At 38.6% G+C, this 22,661-nt stretch overlaps 1 protein-coding gene across 2 annotated transcripts in view; it reads left to right on the top strand.

Moving 5' to 3' along the window:
* BARD1 (BRCA1 associated RING domain 1) overlaps positions 1–22,661 on the top strand; it is a 44,863-nt gene that overhangs the window by 20,081 nt on the left and 2,121 nt on the right. For both annotated transcript variants that reach the window (XM_080399849.1, XM_080399850.1), the window contains 6 exons: positions 652–732; positions 1,423–1,595; positions 9,297–9,405; positions 10,901–11,036; positions 12,040–12,132; positions 22,458–22,555. In XM_080399849.1, coding sequence (XP_080255975.1) covers positions 652–732; positions 1,423–1,595; positions 9,297–9,405; positions 10,901–11,036; positions 12,040–12,132; positions 22,458–22,555 — 690 coding nt within the window. The remainder of the gene's footprint in view (positions 1–651; positions 733–1,422; positions 1,596–9,296; positions 9,406–10,900; positions 11,037–12,039; positions 12,133–22,457; positions 22,556–22,661) is intronic.

Genomic DNA, 22,661 nt, shown 5'->3' on the forward strand with positions numbered 1-22,661 from the left:
TACTCAGCCTCTTCCCAGAATTTCTGCATTAGTTGCCACCCTTTTCCACATACATTTCCTTGCTTATAGTGAAAACTGAATATAGCGTTCTTCCAAAAAAGCAAATGAAAACTATCTTGGTAAAATAACTGTCAGAGAAAGTGTCAGTGAGATTCAACATAAGTCGTAATTGCAGTGTTAAATAGAACTCTTTCCCTTTTCCTTTTGACTTGTGGGAAAACAATTTATAGAAGCTTGTCAGGCTTATTCATCTTTTACCTATGCATGTTTCTAGCCAGTTATTTAGATTAGTTTGAAAAAAAAAAATCCAGTCTGAAGGACAAGGAAATTCTCAATAAATGCTCCTGACTTTAGTCCTTGTGGTTGAATCTAGCAGACAGATTGCAATCAGCACAAACTTCTCTATTTATTCTGAGTAGTCTGTTATATGTAGCAGTTTTTACAGAAATACGTATTTTTAGCTAAATGTGTAGGTGCTTCTAAATGAACAGTAATGATAAACTGTGTTATCCTGACAATATCTAAATGGAAGACTGGTAACATTACATTTTTACTGCAGCTAAATTTATAATTCTGCATCTCATAAATTTTTGTTGTCTTTTGTATCTTCTTTGTTATTTTTTAATAACTATGGTTTTTTTTCCTATGTAGGGTGATGTAGCAGCTGTTGACCAGCTGCTGAAAAATGGGGCAGATCCCAATGTCAAAGATAATGCTGGCTGGACACCACTTGTGAGTGTTGAAGACTTTTCTGGTGTTATTTCACTTCTAATCAAATTTCATTTCAGCTCTCCTTTGCCATTTTTTAGTTCCCTTTACACGCATTTAGGTGGCAAAGGATTATGTGAAGTGACGATAAACAAGTTTAAAAGAATTTATGAGCAACTACTGACCTGCCCAAATCCAACACTCTGCTGCTGGGGCAGGGCATGCCGACGCATCAGCCTGTGAGTCTGCAAATGCAGAAAATAGAACTATGGTAGCTAGAAAATTATCAATTGCAGACAATGTGATATATTTTATGGTTCTAAATGTCATCAATGTTTTTTACCATTTTGGAAATATATCAAGTTGTTGAATGAAAATTACTCGAATTACAGAAAATAAATAAAAGGTTCTTTTCAACCATGACTTCTTCCTCTCCTGAAGAATACTCTTGACAGAGCGTAATCTGGGAGGCTTTATTCCCTGTAGTCCAATTTGCACACAATTGGCCTTTGTTCAGTTCACTTCTGTGCTTTTTATTAGTGCTAGGTTCCAAGGTTAATTCATGTCAGGAATGTAATGCAGTATCCTTGCATTGTCTTCCCCAATTGTCTTAACTGAGAATTGTTTGAAAATTAATTTGGCTGGTATGACAGGAGTCCTTCCTCTGAATTCTGTTTCACTTGAGTTTCTGCTCTTACACGTTTACCCAACTAGCACGAGGCATGTAATCATGGGCACAAAGAAGTGGTGGAGCTGTTGCTACAATACAAGGCGTTGGTGAATACTACAGGGTATCAGAATGATTCACCGCTTCACGATGCTGCCAAGAATGGGCATGTGAGCATTGTTGAGCTCCTGCTTTTGCATGGTGCTTCCCGTGATGCAATGTAAGTAGATGTGGAATGTTATTTTAACTGTGGTATTAACTACAGCTACAACTTCCAGGGTGTATGTTAAGTAAATGTGACGCAAAGCTACTAATAAATGTGATTTATCTGAAGTGAGGGGGTGGGTGTTAAATGTATACTTTGCTATACTTACATCCTACTTTTCCAGGTAGGTGTTGCCTTTCCATTTGGCTTTGTCCTAAGCTTTTCTGAGGATGTGTAAGTCATAGATAGCTGGAGTATTGGAGATTGTACTAGGAAAGTAACAAAATATGCTTACCCTATTCTTACCCTTTCCTGTTGGGATCTTGTTATAGCTACTGTCAGACCTAAGATGCTGAGCTAGATGAGTTTTGAACTGCTACAGCTGTTTTCTGTCTCTTTACTTTTACTACTTTACTTCCTAGCAGAAGGTGTTTTGGTCCCATCTCTTCTGCCTTCACAAATGACATAGATACAGGCTGAAGTTTGGGGAATGTTTTTTGTTTAATTATTTTTTTCCTTTCTGGACTAAAGCACTAATTCTTGAAACACTGTTTAATTAAAAAAATAAAAAAAGCTTAGAAATATTTTCAGCTCCATCTTCTATACAGTTACACCTCCTGAAGATTTTGGCATTTGTGTATAGGAGGTGCTAAAGAATCTGTTAGTCTGTGAATAACCCTGCAAGCTATTAGTATTTCAGACACCAAATGTGGTTTTAGGTGTAGTATCGCTGTTGTGCCAGGGCCTGTGTGTGTAAAGTTTGACTCCAATGCATGTTGTCAGTAGGTGTGTGTATACAGTAACACGATAGGATGAAGTCTTGCATGACATGAATTTCCTTGCCAGCCACATACAGAAGCATAAACAAGTTCAGCTTAATCACTTCAGCTTTCAGTATTTGCTCTTGAAGCTTACAGAATTAAGGTACTATGTAGAAAAACATAGGGTTTTCAAAAACAGTCCTAGTCTTGAATATGCCGGAGTTTTTTTTTTAAATCAAAACAACAAAACAAACCTACAACTTTAGCATGAAAAAGTAAAACAAGGATCAATTGTTCATCTTCACTTTGTTCTTGAACAACAAAGACCAGCTCATCACACCTTGAAAAGCTGACAGCTTCAGAAACTAATTTTCAAGCCACTTGAATATCAGGAACTGGTTGTGTGACACTTATCACTTGTCTGTCTAGTATTTGAAAGCGTAGCACAGCCAACAGCTTGATGCACGGTTTTGACAGGACTGGTAGATTTGCACAGCCAAGACTCCAAATGCCAGCAGCAGACGCTTCAGGTCTCTTATTAGCCTTAGCTGCATGTGTTCGTGCAAACTGAGATGAAGCTGAAGCTCTTTCAGCTCATTCTACATGAGCAAACATGACTTTCTATTGAAACAGAAGCTTTTTAATCATGGAAGGAGAGATTTATGTAAACCTTAAATTCTGTCTTGGCTTTTCACCGAACACGGGTAATGTTCAGTTGTATATTAAAACAATGTGATTAGGGTAAGTCACAACTCTGCAGCTAGCTCCCCCTTGCAGTATTCTAACCCACTTCTAAGTATGTTACTGACTTAATTTCAAAGGTACTTGGAATCTCTACTGCATGGTGTTACATATACTTTTTTTATTATTATTATTTTGACTTAAAATCTTTTGGGGAACAAATTTAGCTGCCTCTAATCTTTGTTTCATTTGTCTGGCAAAAGGAACCACAGGTGCTCTGGCAAAAATCTAGTCCTGTATGTCCCCCCTGGAAAATTTGAGGTTTCCAAAATTTCTGTAGACTCTCTCTGGCTGAAATGCTACTGTGCATGTTACTATTGCATTGATGATGGAGAGGGGTTGGGTTTTGTTTGTGCTTTCCCCTATTTTTACAGAGAGCATTAGAGATGCAGAGAAGGGCATGTATAGGTAAAGTGTTCAGGCTAGAATAATAAGACTTTACTGACATCTTCCAAATGCTACCAAGAAACAATAGAAACAAGAACAGTATGTCAGTGTCTTCTGAGAATGTTCTCTGTCTTCCTTGCATCCTGTGCCCAGCTAGCTTCCAGCAATGAATTGTGCCGTGATCTTCCCTTGAATCATGGCTTTGCAGATCTTAGAGGGTCTTTTTCTGCCGCTGCCTCTGGTAGTTGTAGTTCTAATTAAACAGTGGTTGGATTTGCCTATGTAAGTGGGTTTGAACCTTCTTTAATGTAGAAGGTTTAAATTACTTTCTTTTTTTTTCTAGTGGGTGCAGGTACCCTTATAATGAAGTCACTTTATTTTTTCCTAGATCCCAGAGACCTGCAGACACAGGAGGCGAGAACAGGGTAGTCACTTAAGATCGTGCAATTATAGTTCTTTTCCATATGACTAGTTATAATTGGCCTCTTTTGTACTTAATGCAGGATCTGCTCACCTTCACGTTGTTACTTTAGCATCTTTAAAGTAGAAATTGAGCACTGAACTTGCATCTCAAAGATTTATTTTCTTTAGGAATATACATGAGTGCCTTAACTTTAGAGGTATGCAGTATGTGAGCTAAGACTATACCAAACCATTTTTGCCAAGCTGATAAATTTGGCTAATCTTAGTTTTCTCTTTTTTGGGGTATATAAAACTTCCTAGTCCTTTTGTGGGCTCTTCAGGCTCTCACTGAACTAACTTTCAGCCCAGGAGAGGGTCCTCTTTATCCTAGCATAGCAAGATGATTCTTTGGTACCTCATGGGAGTGGGGAGGAAAGATTGATGAGTTCACTGTGGTTACTTAAAGTCTTTTCTTTTAGCTAAGCTAAGTAAAATGCGAACGTGATAAATGTATTCAAATGTTACTTGGGATGCTATGAAATATATTGCATGAAACCTCACAAAAGTGACTGATGTCTTGCAGCTGTTTTGACAGGAGAATTAACTCAGTTTTGTATCTTAATGTCCCTTGTGTGCTGGGGAGTTAATCTACTGGAATAAAAACAGAGCTTGTGTTGAATAGTCTGCTTAGAGCAGTAGTTTTGAAATTTAGCGTGATACTCAATTTTGCAAGATGAAATATTTTTTTTAAAGATGTGCCATCTTTACTGACTGCAGGCCCAAAGGCAGGTAAGATCCACTGGTCTGTAGAGGGAGGTAGGATATGTCTGGGAGCAAATACAGCCGCTTTCTAAGGGATCTCAATTCATGAGGTGGACAGGGATTAGCATAACCCTAGCCATCAGAGAGCTGAGACTTTGCAGTTTCAGATTTAGATCATCAGGTTCACAGACCCATCAAATATGTCTCATTCCAAGTGAGTCTTTCAGGCTAGTTTTTTCTCCATGCATGTTAATGCATAGTGCATTCAGAAGTAACTGTATGTAATATGAAGCAACGACATGTATTTTGGACCAAATGAATACAGGTGGGAACTACCTCTTTTGCCAGAAAGCAATCCTTGGATTTCAGTATTCCTTGGCAAAACCCAAAATTTTGCCAATCTGTAAGATTTAATAGTTGTGGCACTTCTTGTCATTTGAAGTTTTCAGTGACTGAGAAAGATATGAACTACAAATGAAAAATATTATATGGACCAGTGGACCTATTAATTGTCCTGTTGGTCTAGTTAATTTCTTAAGTTAATCTCCTACACATAGCTAATTTTTGTTTTATAGCTTTTTTCAAGTGCTCACTCTCTTGAATTGTCTTTTTTTCCTTGCTTCACAGCAAGCTAAGTGATTTGAAAAATTAGATCTGTGCATTTGCAATTTCACAGTACTTCCTAAATGCTTTCATCAAATGGGCTATCTTTCCAGTTTTTCATGCACAATAAGTTTAGCATTAGTAAAAATTGTTTTGTTGCCCCATTTTTTTAGATATTAGTTGGTTTTGAGTAGTTTTGAGTTTGATTCTGAACCGGCCTGTGGGAATGCTTAGGGATAGACTGTGGTCCTCTGTTTCAAAGAGCATAGTGGCAAAAACTGTTAGAACCTGTGGTTAATTCCAGGAGGTATTAGACCCATGACACTGTCATAATTTTGTCTGCTTTTATAAGTGAAGAAAGTGCAGGATGTTGCTGTCTTAAGTGCAAGACAGTATGCTTAACTTCCTGCTGACAGTAGGTTAATTAAAACCCTGGCCTTGTTTGGATATCTAAGATGGTCTTTCTGGCTACACAGACTAAATTTTCTTTCTTCTGTCAGGTTCAAGAAAGATTTCTGCTTACCATAGTCTCAAAATACAAGTGCTGACTTCCACATGCAAATTGGTAGTTACACTACTGCACTAGCACCTGGTTGTGAGATTTCCATTCAAAACTGAACTCTTTTGTGGGGTGGGGTAAAACTTGATTTATGCTCAGCTGTGGAACAGGAAGTAAGCTGCTCCATTTTGATACCAGAAGTTAAAACTCCTGATTACAAAGTAGTATATAGTCGTCATTAGCTTGTATCGGAAGCTGCGCAAGTTTGTGGCTTTGAAAGAATAGGCAGGGATGTGTCTCCCTATTTATCTTCTCCTCTGGACACTTACTTCCTGAAAGTTTAATGACACATTTAGAAGGTAGCTGTTAAGTTTCTTTTTGACTACAGCAGTTAGTTCTGTTGTCTTCGTGCTGAAGACTTCAATGGTGTTGCACCATAAACTGAATCTCATTTCTAAAGGTTTTCATAAGCAATTATTTTGATGTCAGTCCTTAAGATATCATCTGTCGTCTCATGTAAAGTCATAGCAGATTACATTGAGTTGCTCTTCATTGGGCTCATCTTTGTTCTCAGCACAGTCATCCTGCTCTTTGATTGGAGTTTGTTCTAGCCGTAATAGCCCTCTACCGACTATTCAGTACCTTGATGACTGACTAATAGGAGATTGCTTGTATCAAAGGATACATCTGACTCTTGAATGTTTAAAACAGCTTGCAAAAAGCCCACTCTCATTCTGGTAGAAAGAAGTATGCCTTAAAGACCTTGTATTTTAGCTCAAGCACCAGAGACACTTACTTCTCTCTTGTAGAAACAATTGTGTCTTCCTTCTGTAAAGCAGCCATGTGCATTGGACCCATTTTAACAAACCCAGACCTATAGAGTAAGAGCACACAAACAGTTATAGACTTTTTTTTTAAAATGCTGTATGTGTGTGTTAGAGTGGACTTAATGTGCATGTCTCCCTTATTTGTTTTTTGGTTTTTGCGAATGGGGTCAAAATAATTTCTTACTCTGAATAAGGCGGATGATTTCTGTTGTTCAGCTTAGCTGAATAAAGACAAAACCTTCTGTTTCCCATTCCTGTACCTTAGTGATGCCCTTGTGGCTGCATAGATCTGGTCCTTGATCCCTGATCATAGGGTTAAAAATAATATACATTCCTAAATGTTAAAAACTGTTCCCCTAGTAACTGCTCTGAGAAGTGTACCAGCCCAGTGGAGACTGGGCAAGGCATGATCTTTCTGATCATGATTACTTACTTTTTGGATGGTTAGTGGGTGCTAACTAAAAAGAACAAATCTGCTTTTAGCCCTTGTTCTTTGAAAGGGATGTGTAAATTACAATAATATCATACTCAAGACCCGTTGTTAGAATGTATTCCATGTGTTAGGTTTTACTTTGTGAACCCTCTTTTCTCCTGTTTCAGCTACTTTTTCCTCGCTTTCCTTAAGCTCAAGCTGCTTTGTTGCAAATAGTCAAAACTCTTAAAGCCATCCCTTGGGCTGGTGTTCCTTTTATCAGACTTCAACTCCCAAGTTTGTTATGATTTACTTTAACTACAGCACCTTAACATCCTGTGAATAGCCATTCAATCAATGCTGCATAATGATGGGACAGCATTTTGCAATACTCTGGTAAGAAGTGACTGAAATTATCTTAAAAATATAGAAAAAAAATTAAGTCAATACAGAGGGAGTAGCTGGAGCTTTTATTTGTACAGTTTAATTGGCAAAAAATGTTCTTTATTTAACTGTGGTGGCCTATATATTTATCTATGGTAAACATTCATGATGTTTTTTTCAGTAGTCAAGGATCTTACTGTGACTTGGAAGGGGGAAACACTCCCAAACTTCTGCTATCAATATGCAGTGATTTCTTCCCCCTGTTTCGTTCACAGTAAAAGGTCAGCCATCTAGTCAAAAGGTGATTTTTCCTGTATGTGCTAATATATATATTCTTTCCCCTGCCCCGCTGCCCGATACATTTTTCAAAGGAGCTCTATCCTGCAGCTGTTTGAGTCAAATATGGCCCTTATTTCAGGAAAGGGCAAGAGCTACCCTGATGATGCATGACAAAGCAGGAACATCATGACAGTATTTAATGGGCTGCAACTCCCAGGACTGGGCTGAGATTTAACCAATTATAGTCTGCAGAATTTGTATTATGCTAGCTCTCCGCTCATTAGTAACAGAGAAGAGCTTGGAGTTGGTAATATTGTAAAACTAACAACTGTAAAATGCCACCCCAGAATCTTCTCTGTGGGGCTCTGAGGATTGTTGTTTTCCCAAGAGGCTATTTGGTGAGCAGTGCTCAGTCAGTAGCATAGAAAGGTGCTAAGGTCAGATGCGTCTTTCAGCTTTGCACTGGCCAAAGCCTCCTGGTTAAGTCTGAGTGAAGACTTAATGATGTGAGCTTCTCTTTGGGCTGGATTGGGTTATGGCCTTATGTGGAATTCCCTGTAAAGCTTCCTAGATTCGTACTCTGCACAGAAATGTGTGGCAAACTAAGAGACGGCACTTTGAAGATGAGGAGGTTTTTGACCTCTTTAAATGTTTCATTGATGACTAAGCTTGCTGGATTTCAGATACTGAGTCAGGGCTTTGTTCTCAGTGACAAGCTTCCCCTTCATAACGAGCTCTTATTATGCCTTTTGAGAGCCAGAGCTACGTGATGTGGGGAGAAGAGGATTGGCTGGAATGGCCATTATTCTTGCAAAGGGCAAAGCAAGCAGAATATTTCCCAAGAGTACTGGCAGAGGATCGTGTTTGTTAATGGCAATTATACCTGTTCTGCGGTTTCAAGCTTTCCTGCACACGCTACTGTCCTGCAGCTGCAAAGCTGTGTGAGGAAGTGATAGAAGCCATGGCTGTGCCTGCTGTTGTGTTTATAGCAAATCGTGTCTGTCTGAGTAACGCTGAAAGAATGAGGGAGGAAATGGGTCTCGAAGCATATCTAATAACTATGAGGTGCCACATAGGATGAATAGTGTTCAACAAAATTGGCAAACCAACTAGAATCTGAATGAATTGGCTATAATGTGTTCTGTGGAACAGCACGCTGAGGGGAAAATGAGATGTGTACTCAAATTTTGGAAGTGCGAGGGAGCCACTGTTCCCAAGTAGGAAGCAGACAGCTTTTCCCATAAAAGCATAACCACATCAGGTTCTGATGTTTAACACAGTATGTCATGTCTTTTATGGCAAATGGGTAAGCCAAAAATAAGTTTCTTGGTAATATGACTGCAATGAAGGATTAAAGCTGAAATTTCTGGGTCTTGTGAAGGATATCAACGTGCATCTTGAAACAGTTTAACAAGGATTCTGTTTATTTAACTGAACATTCTGCTCTGAACATCCCTTACTCCTCAGCTGAATGCAGCAGCTTGTAATTCGGTATCCATCTGTCTTGGATGCAGTTCTTACTTGAAGCTTTGTGGTTTTTAGCTGAAATTACATATTAATAAGAAAGTGGGAGGGAAAGCTACCCAGCTAATGTGCCCAGTTAGTTAAGAATCAAGTCACATTTTATTTACTTAAACCCATCTGTGCTTGTTTTGCCAGTAATATATTTGGTCTACGGCCTGTGGACTATGCAGAAAGTGAAAAGATGAAGTCTGTGCTAATGTTACCAGTGAAAAATGAATCATTTTCACTTAAGCAGCCCTCTGAGGTAAGTGTGTGTTGTTTTTGTTTTGCTTATTAAAAGACTAGTTCATCCTGTAAGTATTGAAGGCTTGAACCAAAGTACAGTACATCACCTGCCTTTACAGGGAGATTTAAAATAGGCTGGGAAACTTAACTTGCACAATATTTCTAGAATATATGTGGGACGCTTAAAAGCTATGATATTCTGTGTTATAGCTTTATCTGGGAAAACAAAGGATGTTTCTTGTAATGTGCTTTTATTATAGGAGAATAAATACTGTGTTATTCTTGAAGTATTGTTGATTGAACTTTGCTATTGTTGTTGTTTTTCTGCATATTTAAATTTGCTCTACTTGCCAAACTGGCTGAAAGCAGCAGCAGTTTTTGCTCCAAGTGCTTCTTGTGTGCCTTTAAAAGACTGCTCCAGTATCATCCTGTGTCCAATAATGAAGATACCACCAGCTCAGCAGCTGAAAACAGCTTTTGGATGATTGTTCTGGGGTTTTTGGTTTTCCCCTCTTCTTCCCAAAGACTTCTCAGAACTTGTGACCAAAATCAGGTTAATTCAGACTTGGAAAGTTACTGCATTATGAAATGCTTTGTGCTTCCTAATGAATGATGACTAAACTGACCTAGCTTATACAAGCAGTTCTGGTCTACTCCAGGGTATACAGCCTGTTATGATCCCTTCTCATTGAGGTAATATGATACCCATTGGCCAAAAGTAAACTATTGCAGCTAAACTAGCAAGGATATGACTCTTCCTCCTACCTGTAGCAAATGTAAGATGCAGCTCTTCTGTTGTAAACAAAACACTTGGTATTTGCATTTGCTTTGGGGATGAGTGTGTGCCAATGGATGCGACCAGCTCATGTGGATGACTCCATCCAAAGCCTGAGGCATTAGGGTAACTGAGTCTTAAAGGTATGTCTGTACTATGGAATCTGGGAATACTTACAAAGACCAGGGAGCTGAAATACCACATCCTTGTTAGCATAAATCTTGCACAAGCAGCTCCTCTTACTTTTTTTTGTAGTATCTGCATAAAAAAATTGCAGCATTCATTACTTTACAGGGCAGTGTATTAGGGACTCTTTAGTAAAAGTAAATGCAGGTATTAATTATGTAGGTTACCCAACATATTAGTAGCTTATCTGTTGGTAATACTTCACTAGAAGAAGGAGGCTTTACTGCTTTGTTGGAAATCCTTTCCTCCTTCAACACTGCAGTCAGTCAGGCTGTTTACACAGAGTTCAACCAGCTATATGCATGCACACCAGTGGCTATAATAAAAAGGCAAAGAAGAAGAAAAAATGAGGCACAAGTACCTCTGTCAAGCTTTTTTTCCCTTGAGAGCTAGTTTGTTATATAGAGTTTTATCTATGGACCCTGTCCACTAAGCTTGCCATGAACTGTTTTTCAAAATATTTATTCTTAGTAAATGAAGCTGTCAAACAAGTTAGCTGTTTCTTCATGCTTTCTAAGCATTCAGCTTATTGTAGGATTTTCTGTTCATGCAGGCACTGAGCCCCAGCCAGCCAAGGGATGGACCTCTTGGTATATTGGGGAGCAGTCTTAGTTCAGAGCAACAGAAACTGCTGAACAAACTAACAACAGTTCTGAAGGCTCAAAGGTGTAATGAATTTAATAGCAGAGGTATGTAGTCTTGTTGAAATGTCTCTGTCCAAATATAAGTAACTACAGTTCTGCATTTTAAGATACCAGCTGCAACAGGGTTTTTTATCATTGCTAGTAAGTGCAATTTCTGAAATCATTGAATTATAGCTGTAGTAGAATGGTGGTGTGTTCCATGTAAGCACATAAAAAGCCTGCCTGGTTACTGAGGCAGGAGACTTCCGGTGGAGCCACAGCTCAACAGTATATTATCTGTTGTTTAAAAATCCCTAAGTTCTCCTCAAAGACCTCTTCTCTCTACACCTTTACTAACTTTAAGGTGTCTGCTCACATGAGACATCCTGTAAGGTTTATATCTTTCAGAAGTGAATCTTAGGCAGAGGTGCCTTTAGAAAGACCATGTCATTGACTAGAAGTTGACGAAATTCTTCTCGCATGTCGTCTTCCTCATTCTTCATTAAGATGATGGAGCCAAATTATGGTACCAGGGTGGCAGCTGGGAGTTTGTTCCCTTTTGAGGAGGGGAACATTGTCTTAATCCCCTCTATTAGTTTTTCTTTGGAGTGCTGCTTTTCCTGCTTGTGAAATAAATGCTAAGGTAATTTTCTTACAATCTTTCACATTCTGATTACTACTCCAGAATAGTGAGTTGAGTTTTGTTAGCTTTGTGTTAAAGCAGTGAGATCCCATAGTAAGATTCCTGTTAGTTATATTTAACTTTAAAAGGATTGGGAAAAAAAAATAGTCCCATAAACCAGAGCCGCCTCTGAAGATTTAAGTGTTAGCTTAGAAACTATAAAAACGTGACTTCCCTTTTTCACAGCTACTGTGTTGAAACCCACCAAATTTCTAATAGTGCTTCTACTTACATCTTGGTCTCAAAAATCACATACTTGTGCTGGCAAGAGTGGTTAATAAATTACTGTAGTCTGTTTATTCTTTAAATGGTGATTGATTGCTTCTTAGCCAGGCATGGTTCTGATTTTATGTGCTTTTAGTTCTACTGATGTAATCTTTCTCCTAGTAACTCATCTTGTTATCCCTGATGTTCCGATGCCAAGTACTTTCAAGTGTATGATGGCTGTTCTGACTGGATGTTGGGTCCTCAGGTTTGAATGTAAGTATTAAATAGATGGGATTCTTCAGGCTTTTTAACCAGAAATTGTAAATGGGGTACCAGAGAAAATTTTCTTTTTCAGCAACTGTCCTAATATCAAAACTAGCTTAACATAAAGTGTGAGTGTTTTGTTTTTTAATCTCCTGAGTGACAAAAGATGTAATTAAATACAACTACTCTTTCCTTGGCAAATGTGTGCATTTCATTATTAGATGTATGGCATAGGTCATACCCTAAGTATCAGTGGGGAGTGAATTTGTTCATTGCTACATTAAGAATGATTTGGAAGATCATGGAAAATACCCTGGGAAGAGGAGGGAGGAATTTATTAAAGTCTTGAATTTCATATAAGCAGCTTCCATTGAAATTGACAGGAAGCTTTTGCTTGCTTGATGTATGTGATCAAGGCCTGTAAGAAGGTGAGGTGTTGCCTATTTACATATAGGCTGAGATCTGTTAAAACTTCTACCCACAGTTAGGCTGTCAGCTGATCGTAACCCCTGTTTGTACTTTCCACTGAAGTTCTCTGTTGAGAAAATTGATAGGCTTTATGCAATCACAGGCTCGGGCAGATCAAATGTATATGTAACTTTTGATGCCTGTTTATGTACATGCAAGCCCTGCAGACTGGAGTGCTCTTCAACTAGAATAGTAACCTCCAAGAAAAGATGACTTGCATGGTGTCTCCTTAGCATGCAAGTAGTTCTGATGTCAGAGTCACACAGAATGGTCAGGGTTGAAGGGACCTCTGGAGATCACCCAGTCCAGCCCCCTGCTAAAGCAGGTTCTCCTGGAGCCGGTTGCAGAGTCATGTCAAGGTGGATTTTAAATGTCTCCAGAGAAGGAGACCCCACAACCTCTCTGGGCAGCCTGTCCCAGTGCTCTGTCATCCTCAAGGTAAAGTATTTCTCCCTCATTCGGAAGGAACTTGTTGTGTTTCAGTGTTTGCCTGTCGTTGTTGTGCATGTCATCTGTCATGCAATCTGTAATTAGTTTTTATACAGTGTGTGCTTTTTTGTACAGCTGTTCTGTGGACTAACACCCCAAACTCTGCTTTTTATTCTTTCTTTCCAATACATTTCTTAGTATCTGCTTTCACAGTAGTTGTAAAAGCCATCTTCTTCCCCTTGACCTTTATGACTAAGTCCTATTAGCTAATAAGTACACTACAAATGAGTTAATTGTCCATGGAAAACTCACAGACAAATTTCATTCCAGTTTTCTACTGTGTAACTAAACATCAGAATATAGGATTCTTTAATGGTCTAAATTTTCCAGTCACTAATGTTTATGAAGGCACTGCTTAAAGCTTCAAAAGCTGCATACTAATTTTTCAAATAAAGTATGTCATCAGACTCTTTGAATATGGGACTTCTTTTTTTTCTGATGTGTTCATTTGCCTTGCAGATAGTCAGTGGATTTGTTCCATGCTTTTTTTTAAAGGGTATGTTGAATTCATGTCCCCTCAGAAATGTTTTCTGCAATGCCTACAGTGGCATCCGATTGTAGACTTTATAAGCATTTGCAAAAGGAAAAGGCTGTGTTGTCTTTGTATGGTGATCCTTACAAATAGGAGTAGCTTCTTGTTGAATATGTAACATGGCAAAACGCTGTTTATGCCTAAGAAGCAGATGGATTTAGTAACCTCCAGACACTTTCCTGACGAAGTAGAAGGGAGGTGGTTTCCTGTTTGGAGGTAGGGATGCAGCAAGAAACTCGGAAAGCTTAAAGGCGACGTTTGAGTTGTGTAATTGGAAAGGGTGTGTTCATGTGCTCTGGAACAATACCCTGACTGAATAATCTGTTTCTGTGGTGAATCACTTTGCAGGTTCTTGGCTTCGCTCAGTTCAGGAGGTCTGCATACCTTCTATCGTACATGCTAGGGTGATTTTCCTTTATTTCATTTTATCTTCTTGCTAGTCAGATGCTTAGAAAACTTCAGCTGAGTGGTAGGGAGACTTAATTAGTGAGACCTGAATTTAAGTCTTTGTGGAAGAACTTTTATATTTAGATGTGATTAGGAAAAAAAATAGTGCGGGGGCTATTCAGGGAATATTTACATATTTTATTTGCAGCAGAGTTTTATTTTGTCAGTACTGATTGGTACAATCCTGACTGCTAATGCTCCCAGCTTAGTAAGCAACATACCACTTAAAAGCGAGTGATTCTCCTCCCTAGTGGGAAATGTTAGTAATAACTCATGGGGGTCTGATGCAGCTAAGTGCCTATAATTAACAGCACCACTCCATCTGTTCCTACCAGTCTGTTATTAGTCTTCTTCAGAGTCATTACAAGTTAAACATTGTTATAACAAATAATGGGACTCCTGCTGATGAAACATTTGTCTAGGAAAAAGAGGTCTTTGCTTTTCTTTTCCATAACTTCTCTTTTTATTTATCATGGCTTTCTGACTTCTGTTTGGATATGTTTCCTTAAATGTGATGCAAATAAACTTTCAAAACTATGTGCTCATTCTGCCTCACTTCTGTCAGTGCCAATGCAAATAAATTGGAGTTGCTTATAGTTCAGTGCTCTGAACTGTTCACTTAAAGTAAATTCATGTTCAAAAACTTCCCTGAAATATCTGAAAAAACAAAGCTCAGTGCAGCATTTTAATGAAATGCTGACTATGCATAAGTGATTATTAGAGGGTTTTTTTACTACAAGGTAAGCTGCATTTGACTGTTATTTCTAAACTTATATTTATAGTCTACACAATTACACAACTTTTTAAAAAATTGCATGCTTGCAAAAACCAGTATTTCATTTGAGAGTGGTTTTCTGATGTTAACTCTTCTGTTATAGCAGGCTTTCAAGCAGTGTTTCTCTAATAAAAAGCAATTTCCTTCTCTTGTATAATTCTACAGTGCTTCTGTTTACATGTATCTACGCACAGATATAGTATCCATTAGTATCAGTAGAGAGGTAATGTGGAATTTTCCAGCAGAGTTTGAGCTAAATCTAAGGCCGCTAGGTATCAGAGAGCCAAGATTTAAATATGTATCTCTAGTTCTGGGGTTCCCTTTTGTCTTCAGGTAGAAGATTAGGATGAAAGGATGTCACTACTGAGCAATATTAGATCTTCACAGAAGAAAAATTTCCACTTGCAGTTCCATATTTTCCACATATAATATGCTGTCAGCAATATATCAGCTTTCAAAGCTGCACAGAATTCAACTGAGACCCTGTTGTCACTGTGCTCCTTGCCCTTGGCCATATCTTTGATTGGTTTCATTATTTTATTGCCTTCATTATTTCTGGGATGGTAATAGGGCACAAAGTAGCATATCATTATCCTTCTGCAAGTAGGCTGAGACAAAGTATCACTGTATTTCCTTTATGCTTTTTGTAGAGCGTAGAATAGAGTAATTAAAACCAGCAGAAGTCTTTAATAGCTTTTCAGCTTGTTTTTTTCTTAAACTGATTGTCATCTGTTAAAGCAGGGAATGAAAAATTATCTTGGCAACGATACACATTGGAACAAAGTCATGTCAGGCTTTGCAGTGAACTGTCTGGCAGAATTGTAAGCATCTCATTGCTTATTCCTTCATCTGTTCCGCTTACCTGGAGCAGCGGCAATGATTCAGCTCTGATCATTTAAAGAATGTGAAACCCCCTGCTTTTCCTTTGAGGACTCAGAACAACTGGGAGTTGACTGGAAGAGCTAGGGGATTGCACAACCAACATTTGAAGGCAAAAATACCTTTCTGAATTTCTTGGAGCAACATGTCTATCCTTGTTTAGGCTATTAAACAAAAGAATTGTAAAGCTGTTTGAGCTGACTGCATTTCAGGCTGGACTGTCTCTTCCATGCATAAACATCTTTTAGATAACAGGCTGATACTTGGCAGAGCCCTTCCTCCTTAAAACAGCTCAAAACTTTTGATCACTAGTATTTCATGCTTGTTTTGCAGTTGGAGACTTATTTCAACTGCCTCCTATAAAAGGACTCACAGCTCTGTGGGAGGTGGTAGAAATACCTCATGTGCATATGCATAGTCTGGTTGTATTGGGTATACAGCTGAGGGGAGTGTTTCGCTTCAACAGGGCCTGAACTTGTGCGCTCCCACAGTGCCTGCACCTTCTGGAAAGAAGCAGGGAAACAGTTTTACTTCAAGGTTGGCACAGATTTAGACTGTGAAGCTGCTGGGTTTTGTAGAGAAAATGAGGGCGAGAATGTCTTAAACGTGGTGTTTGCAGAGCTAGGAAGTGGGTGGCTTGAAATAAGGACTAGAGGAAAAGGAAATTGTTTCCACTGCTCCCTCTGTTCTGTGTCATCCAGATACTAGATTTTTCATATTTAGAGAGTCCTTTTGCTCTAATTCACTTTTGGTTTGAAGAAAACATTGCCCTAAGGTACCTCATTGTAAGGAAAAGGCTGGGAAATACTATCTCATTCATTTAAAAGCATGTGATGGGATTCAGAGGATGGGCACTCCCAGTGGAATTTAACCTGACCTCTGCACCTTGGGAATGGCTACCTCCAGTCACTTTGATCAGTCTAGAAAGCAGCTGTGGCAAATCCTGCTTTCTTAAAGAAGACAGGACACTTGAGGGTTTAAGTGAAGTAATGATTTTCATATTAATGCTCCTAGCTTCTCGGAATTGATGTTCAAGGACTTCCGAAGCATCTGCGCCATCATGTTTAATAAATATCACCTGGATTAACTTGTTAACTACCTTTCTTAAGCAGATTAATTTTAGTCTCTGCAGCATCTTGTGTCATTTCGAAGTGTTGGACAAATGGTCTGCTATTGTTTCACCAAATGAGATCTCTACCTCCCTCCATGAAAATCTGTGGTTCTAAAGTTACTTTATAAGCATGTAAGAGACTATAAAAATTCTGTGTGCTGTGTCAAAGGCCAGTAATGCTGTTGATGAAAGCAAATTCAAGCTAGCCATGCCAAATTCCCCCAAGGTTTTGTCTCAGTCTGGATTTCTTTGTTTTCTGGGAAAGTAATCCCATCAAACTTTGCTCAATGTGCATGTATGTCTTAAAACCTAGTGTAGACTGAACTGAGGAAGTTTCAGTTGCGATCTCTACTAGATATTGGATGTGAAGTACTTTATCATCTTTGTTGCCATTGTGTATTTCTAAATTACTTTTAGCTGTTCTAAGAGATTTTTGGGACTAACCCCTGCTCTTTGCTTTATTAATGCAAATCCAACAAAACTCCATTAAGGCCAATTGAGTTACTGAGAGCTACCCCTGGGTATCTGTGGGTGATTACAACTTGTTCTTGGCAACCAGTTCTTTTTGTACTTCATCCTCTTTAAATTGTTTTTGCTGATGCAGTTAGTTTCATTATAAACTAATAAGACTTACATGAATAAGGATTATAGGGCTCTGATCTTAAATTTTGCAAACAATAATCTCTTTTATTTCCAGTACTAGTAGCTACAGTTGTATCAAAGGTCAATTAATGACACCATTAGAGCGGGCACCCTTTTAACCTGCTTGCTCCTTATATGCTGGAAGGTGAGAAGGTAGGGGCAGCTATTCAGTGAGGTAATAAGGATCAGTGTAAGTAGTGATGCTTTACTGATCTTGCTAATGAGGAGAAAAAAAAATGAGCAGTATTCTCCTTGCCAAATGTGGTGGCATCAAGCTAAAATGTGGTTGTATTAAGCTGAAACCTTTTTCTGCGATATTTTCTAGGGACTTTAATACAGGCTTGGGTTTTGCTACAATTTGATGCAAATGATCTTGTTTGTATCTACAGGCTGCAAGTGTGAAATCAGCTATTTAAGAGGCCTTTAAACTTCTAATGTTCTGTATTTCTAGGGAAGAACTTTGCGTGACCCCTCTGCACGTGCAGTCTTGTCCCAGTGTGGTTTTGTCACACAAGCTTTATTAATGAGTGCTTTCACACTAGAACTGGGCATTGCAAAACAGCTCTGGTCCCTGTGAAATGGAAAAATGCCATTTGCCTTGGTACAAGTCTTAGCCTTTTGCAGGTAATTGATCCAACTACTGTGATTAAACTAGAGGGCCATTAAAGCGTAGTTGCAATAATCACCCTCTTTTGGGAAGAGAACATGTTCAATGAATAAACTTGATCAACCTCAAACCTAGAAGGTCCACAGCTTTTACTGGCAATAGTATCAATGAATAAATCAAGATTGGCTGAGATCCTGAGTAAGTTGAGTGGTCTTATTTTGTTTTAGAACAGACTAGATTTTTAGTCAAGCTCACCTGTTAAGAATGCACAGACTGCAAATGTGGGAAGAAAACCAGTGTAACCCTGATCTATACCCTTTCCTAAAACTACAGCTGTCCTTTCAAAAGTATATTTACTTTCCTCTCCACTTTCGGAGAGCTTCTTTAAGAGCTTCTTATGAGATTCAGTCCTGTTCTGAAATTTTTTTTTGCTTAAGTACTGAAGCTGTCCATCTCAATTTCAGAAGGGAGGTGACATAGTATTGATGGTGTCCTAATCACTTTTTAATTAGTATAATAGCTAGTCTTTATTTAGACCATTCATTTGACCAGCATTTTGGCATCAAGTTTTCACCGGCGTTTTTTCAATAGTGTTGAACTGTATCTGTAATCTCTGGAGTTCTAGGAATCAATTTAACATGGCTTCTGTTTTGAAGTCAAAGGGGTGCTATACCTCTGACTTATATAGGAGTGCTGTAGGGTCAACAGAGCTTCTGGAAATATCCCTGTAAAAGTAGCGAAATGATACAGCTTTGAGTACAGTATGGAATTTTATTTCCTTTTATATGTTCTCTTAATCAGGATGACACTTGGTTGGATGGAGAGACTATTAAAAGGGAACTGTCATTATCCAGCCACTTACATGTCAGCAGCTTTAAAATTAACAATGCCTACTCAAGAAAAAGGCCTAGGATTTACTGAGTGGACTCAGTTTAACACTTAGTTTTCACAGAGAATAAAATCCATAGCTGGGGGGGTAGTAAGGTGGGTGGAGTTAGAAGGGTCTACAGTAGGCTTTAATCTTCTATTCCTATCCCTACTCCTAAGTGTGAAATTGAGTAGTTTTTTTAGCACAAGGGCATATTGTGGTGGCTGTGCCATCTCTTAGAAGAATGATAAAGCTTGTACATACCCAGTGCTTCCAGGTGACACTGTATATGCAACCAAAGCTGATGATGCTGCCTTTGGGAACCTCACTTAGGTGCCTCACTGCATCTGAAAATGCTAATGCAAAATTAGTGATCTAGAAGCATATGACTTGACATGAAATGTTGTGTGGAGGGGTGGGGTGGGGGGGGAAAGAAGGGCAGATAGGAACCCTTTGTTTAGACAAGTGCATAATGAGTTAGGTAGAAAGGCAACTTGAGCCCTCTGTCAATTTATGTCAAATTTGAGAACGGGGTATACTTCCCTATTTTCTTTCTCTCTGATTTCTTTTTTTATTATGGTATGTGAATACTTTCATTCTCTAATACAAAATCTTTCTAGTATGCAGGAGTCGCTGAAGAGAAATGAGCAACTTGGGAAGAAGAAATCAGTCTGAAGTTCCAGTTTGTAGTTAAAGGATATACTGGTGTCTATCACTTAAATTATTTTAGCTTTCTTCTAGTTAAGAAGCCTTCCTTCATGGATAGATATTCCTTGACTGTTCACCTTAGGGTTGTAAGCACCTTCCTCAAACACTGGTTGCTAACTGTGTCAGCTCTCTGAATATATGGCTAGACCATGTTTCTGATGACCAAAGACATGTTGTTTGCCTCACTTCCTTGTGCCTAAGGCTCTCCCTCCACTGTTACCCTGTCTGTGTTGTCTCTTTCCAAGTGATACTCCGGTTGTGCTCTTGATGGTAAGATTGCCGTGAAGTATGTTGAAGTCTGAAACACCACTTCTGAGCTTGAGGATTCCAGTAACTTACTTTCCTCTCTTGCTACCTGCACATAGACAAAGTGTTAGATCAGACTGCTTGAAATGTCCCTGAGCACAGTGGTTGCAAAAAGCATTTGTTCTTCTCTATCAAATATGACAAGACGTGTGAATCGGAACAAGTTCTGCTTCTACATCTTGCATGAAAATTATGTTCAGAAAATGTACTATTTTTCCATTACCAAAAACCAGTCTGTTGTTCCATGAAGGGCTGTGTGTGTGTGTGTAAGGCCTAACAGTGTGCCTTTTAACATACTTACATTAAGGAAAACACCTGGGCACCGCAAACTTATGTTCGATGCTTTTTATGCTATCTGGAATACATAGCTTTTGTGCCACAAATCTGTCAAGATACAGAACTGTTCTGATTCTAGCTGTTTGAGAAAAGTTAAAATTAAGAATACTGATCACGCAGGCACTGGCTAGACAAATTGTCTATTTACATATTTCCAGTTTTTCAAGGAAACAAACGTTTATCTTGTGGTTCTTTATATAAAGACATGTCTCTTGCCCTCTTGGAGGATTGTCATTATGTGTGACAAGGAACTCTGAGGCACACAGATTCCTTGGAGGACTTGGCTGTGTGAAATGGACACACAGATGTATGCAAAACAGATGTAACCAATTTTGTGTTTTCTAACAGACAATCCACTAACATTCGTTACTTTCATGACTGACTTGTTGGGGTTTTTTTTTCAGGCAAGTAGCAGTACAAAAAGACATTGTAGTCTTTTGTATTCATTCAAGTTTTTATTACTTTCATATCACATTCACTTCATTTACTGATGCTGGCACTGGATGCTCAATTTGCGAGTACTTGTATGAAAACCTCAGCTCTGTAGTGAAAGTCCTTGAAATTGAGTTTTTGGTGGCAGGTTGAAATAAAACACGCTCTTAATGGATGGATAGTTCTGTTCTTAAGACTAGATGAGACTGTTTTTTCATTATTCTAAGTGGCACCTATTAACATCTGTATTTTTGGAAGGAAACAATAGCCATATAAGTTGGAGGCAGACTGACACAGGAAGTCTTGTTCAGTTGTGATGATTACAAAAGAAAAAACCCCCACACTTTTAGATTTGAGTTATGAGTACTCTGAAAATAAGTTATCAGTATTCATTGCTGTTATCAATAATGAATATGTAAGTTGCTTTTCCAGAAAATACATGACTAGGTTGCCCTTCTAGTTCATGTTAATTTTCCTTGAAGGAATCGGCAAGCGCAAATAACCAATCTGATATATGCACATGGCAGGAGGTATTTGCCATAGTATTCAGCCAGCTGTGGTTTTCTGTATAGGTTTTTTTTTTTTGATGTAAGTACACTAGAGGACTTCTAGTAACTAAAATATGAATTCCCATTGCATTTTGTGAGTTTGTATGAACTGGTAGTAAATTACCAACAGCTGGCTTTCAAGACCTCTCTAGATATTCCTGTCTATTGGCTACTTGTTGCTATGGTATCTTCTCCTTCTCTTCATAGTCTTGGACTTTCTTCCTTTTTTAGGATCAACCTATGACATTTTACTTCTGATTTTGTTCGGTTTGCATTTTTTTAGATACTGTGGTTTTCATATTTGTACAGTAGAAATAAGTTGCCTGAATAAGAAGCACTGTGCAAGGAGTGAAGTACTACTTTAGAAGTTACAACCTTGACAACATTGTAAATCCTCATGGAACAGTTCTCAAAATCAGCTTTGTAAACTTTCTTGGGTAATTTTTGAGTGCAATGTATGTGCAGGCAAAATGTTCCATCCTTGAATGGATGACCACAGCAATTTCTCTTTCCAAAGTGAGGTCAGGTGGTACGTTTAACCGATGTTAGTGATACATTAGCATCAGTGCAGTCTGTATTAGAAAAAATAACTAGCCTTAAAACAAGGTAAAAACACGTTGACTCTGAAAGACAATCTCATTATGCAGCAGTGGTAAGAAAAATGCATGCCACTGTTAAACCCTAGCATAAATCTTCAGTTTGTGCTGATCTTGGAGACCTTGAAATCCCATCTGATTTGTTATTTGAGGCCGTAGCTGTTCAGAAACAGCTTGGTGCTTGCTTTGTAATTGCTCTTTATCAGGCAATTGCTTCCATTTCATAACTGTGGAGCTGGTTCTACATGCTCACTTTAAGCTTCCAAATGATCAGCAATTTGACATTTGACATTAAGTGGTTGACCTTTGGTGGGTAAGAGGGAAAGCTAGTAATTCCTAGTGTTTGCTGCACTGACTTTAGTGTGGTATTACTTCACCTGACTTGCATCTTCAACCACTCTTGTAAATTTTTTCAAGTTTAAAAGCACATCGCTAAAGCATGCAAGCCTTGACGCCATGTGGATGCGATGTTTTGCATTAAGGGTGATCCTTTAATCTTAGTGTAACTCTTTAGTCACTAAAATGACATGCAAGCCTCTATTACAACATGGGGTCTCTAATTCTTGCCTGCCTTATTGCGTTTTTTGTAGGGGTACGAGCCTGTCTCCAAACCACAGTTCGAGAACAAGAAGAGAAGTATGAAATCCAAGGTGGCCCACAAAGAGGCCGGCTCAACAGAGAACAGCTGGTAGGTTTTATTGCTTGAGACACATTATCTTAATGACCTTTGGTTCGTGCATTTTTGCCCTTTGCCACATGTGCAGGTGCAGTAATGTAAAATTATAATGTGGTCT

Source organism: Falco punctatus (assembly GCF_963210335.1).
Source record: "Falco punctatus genome assembly, chromosome: 8".
NCBI lineage: Eukaryota > Metazoa > Chordata > Aves > Falconiformes > Falconidae > Falco > Falco punctatus.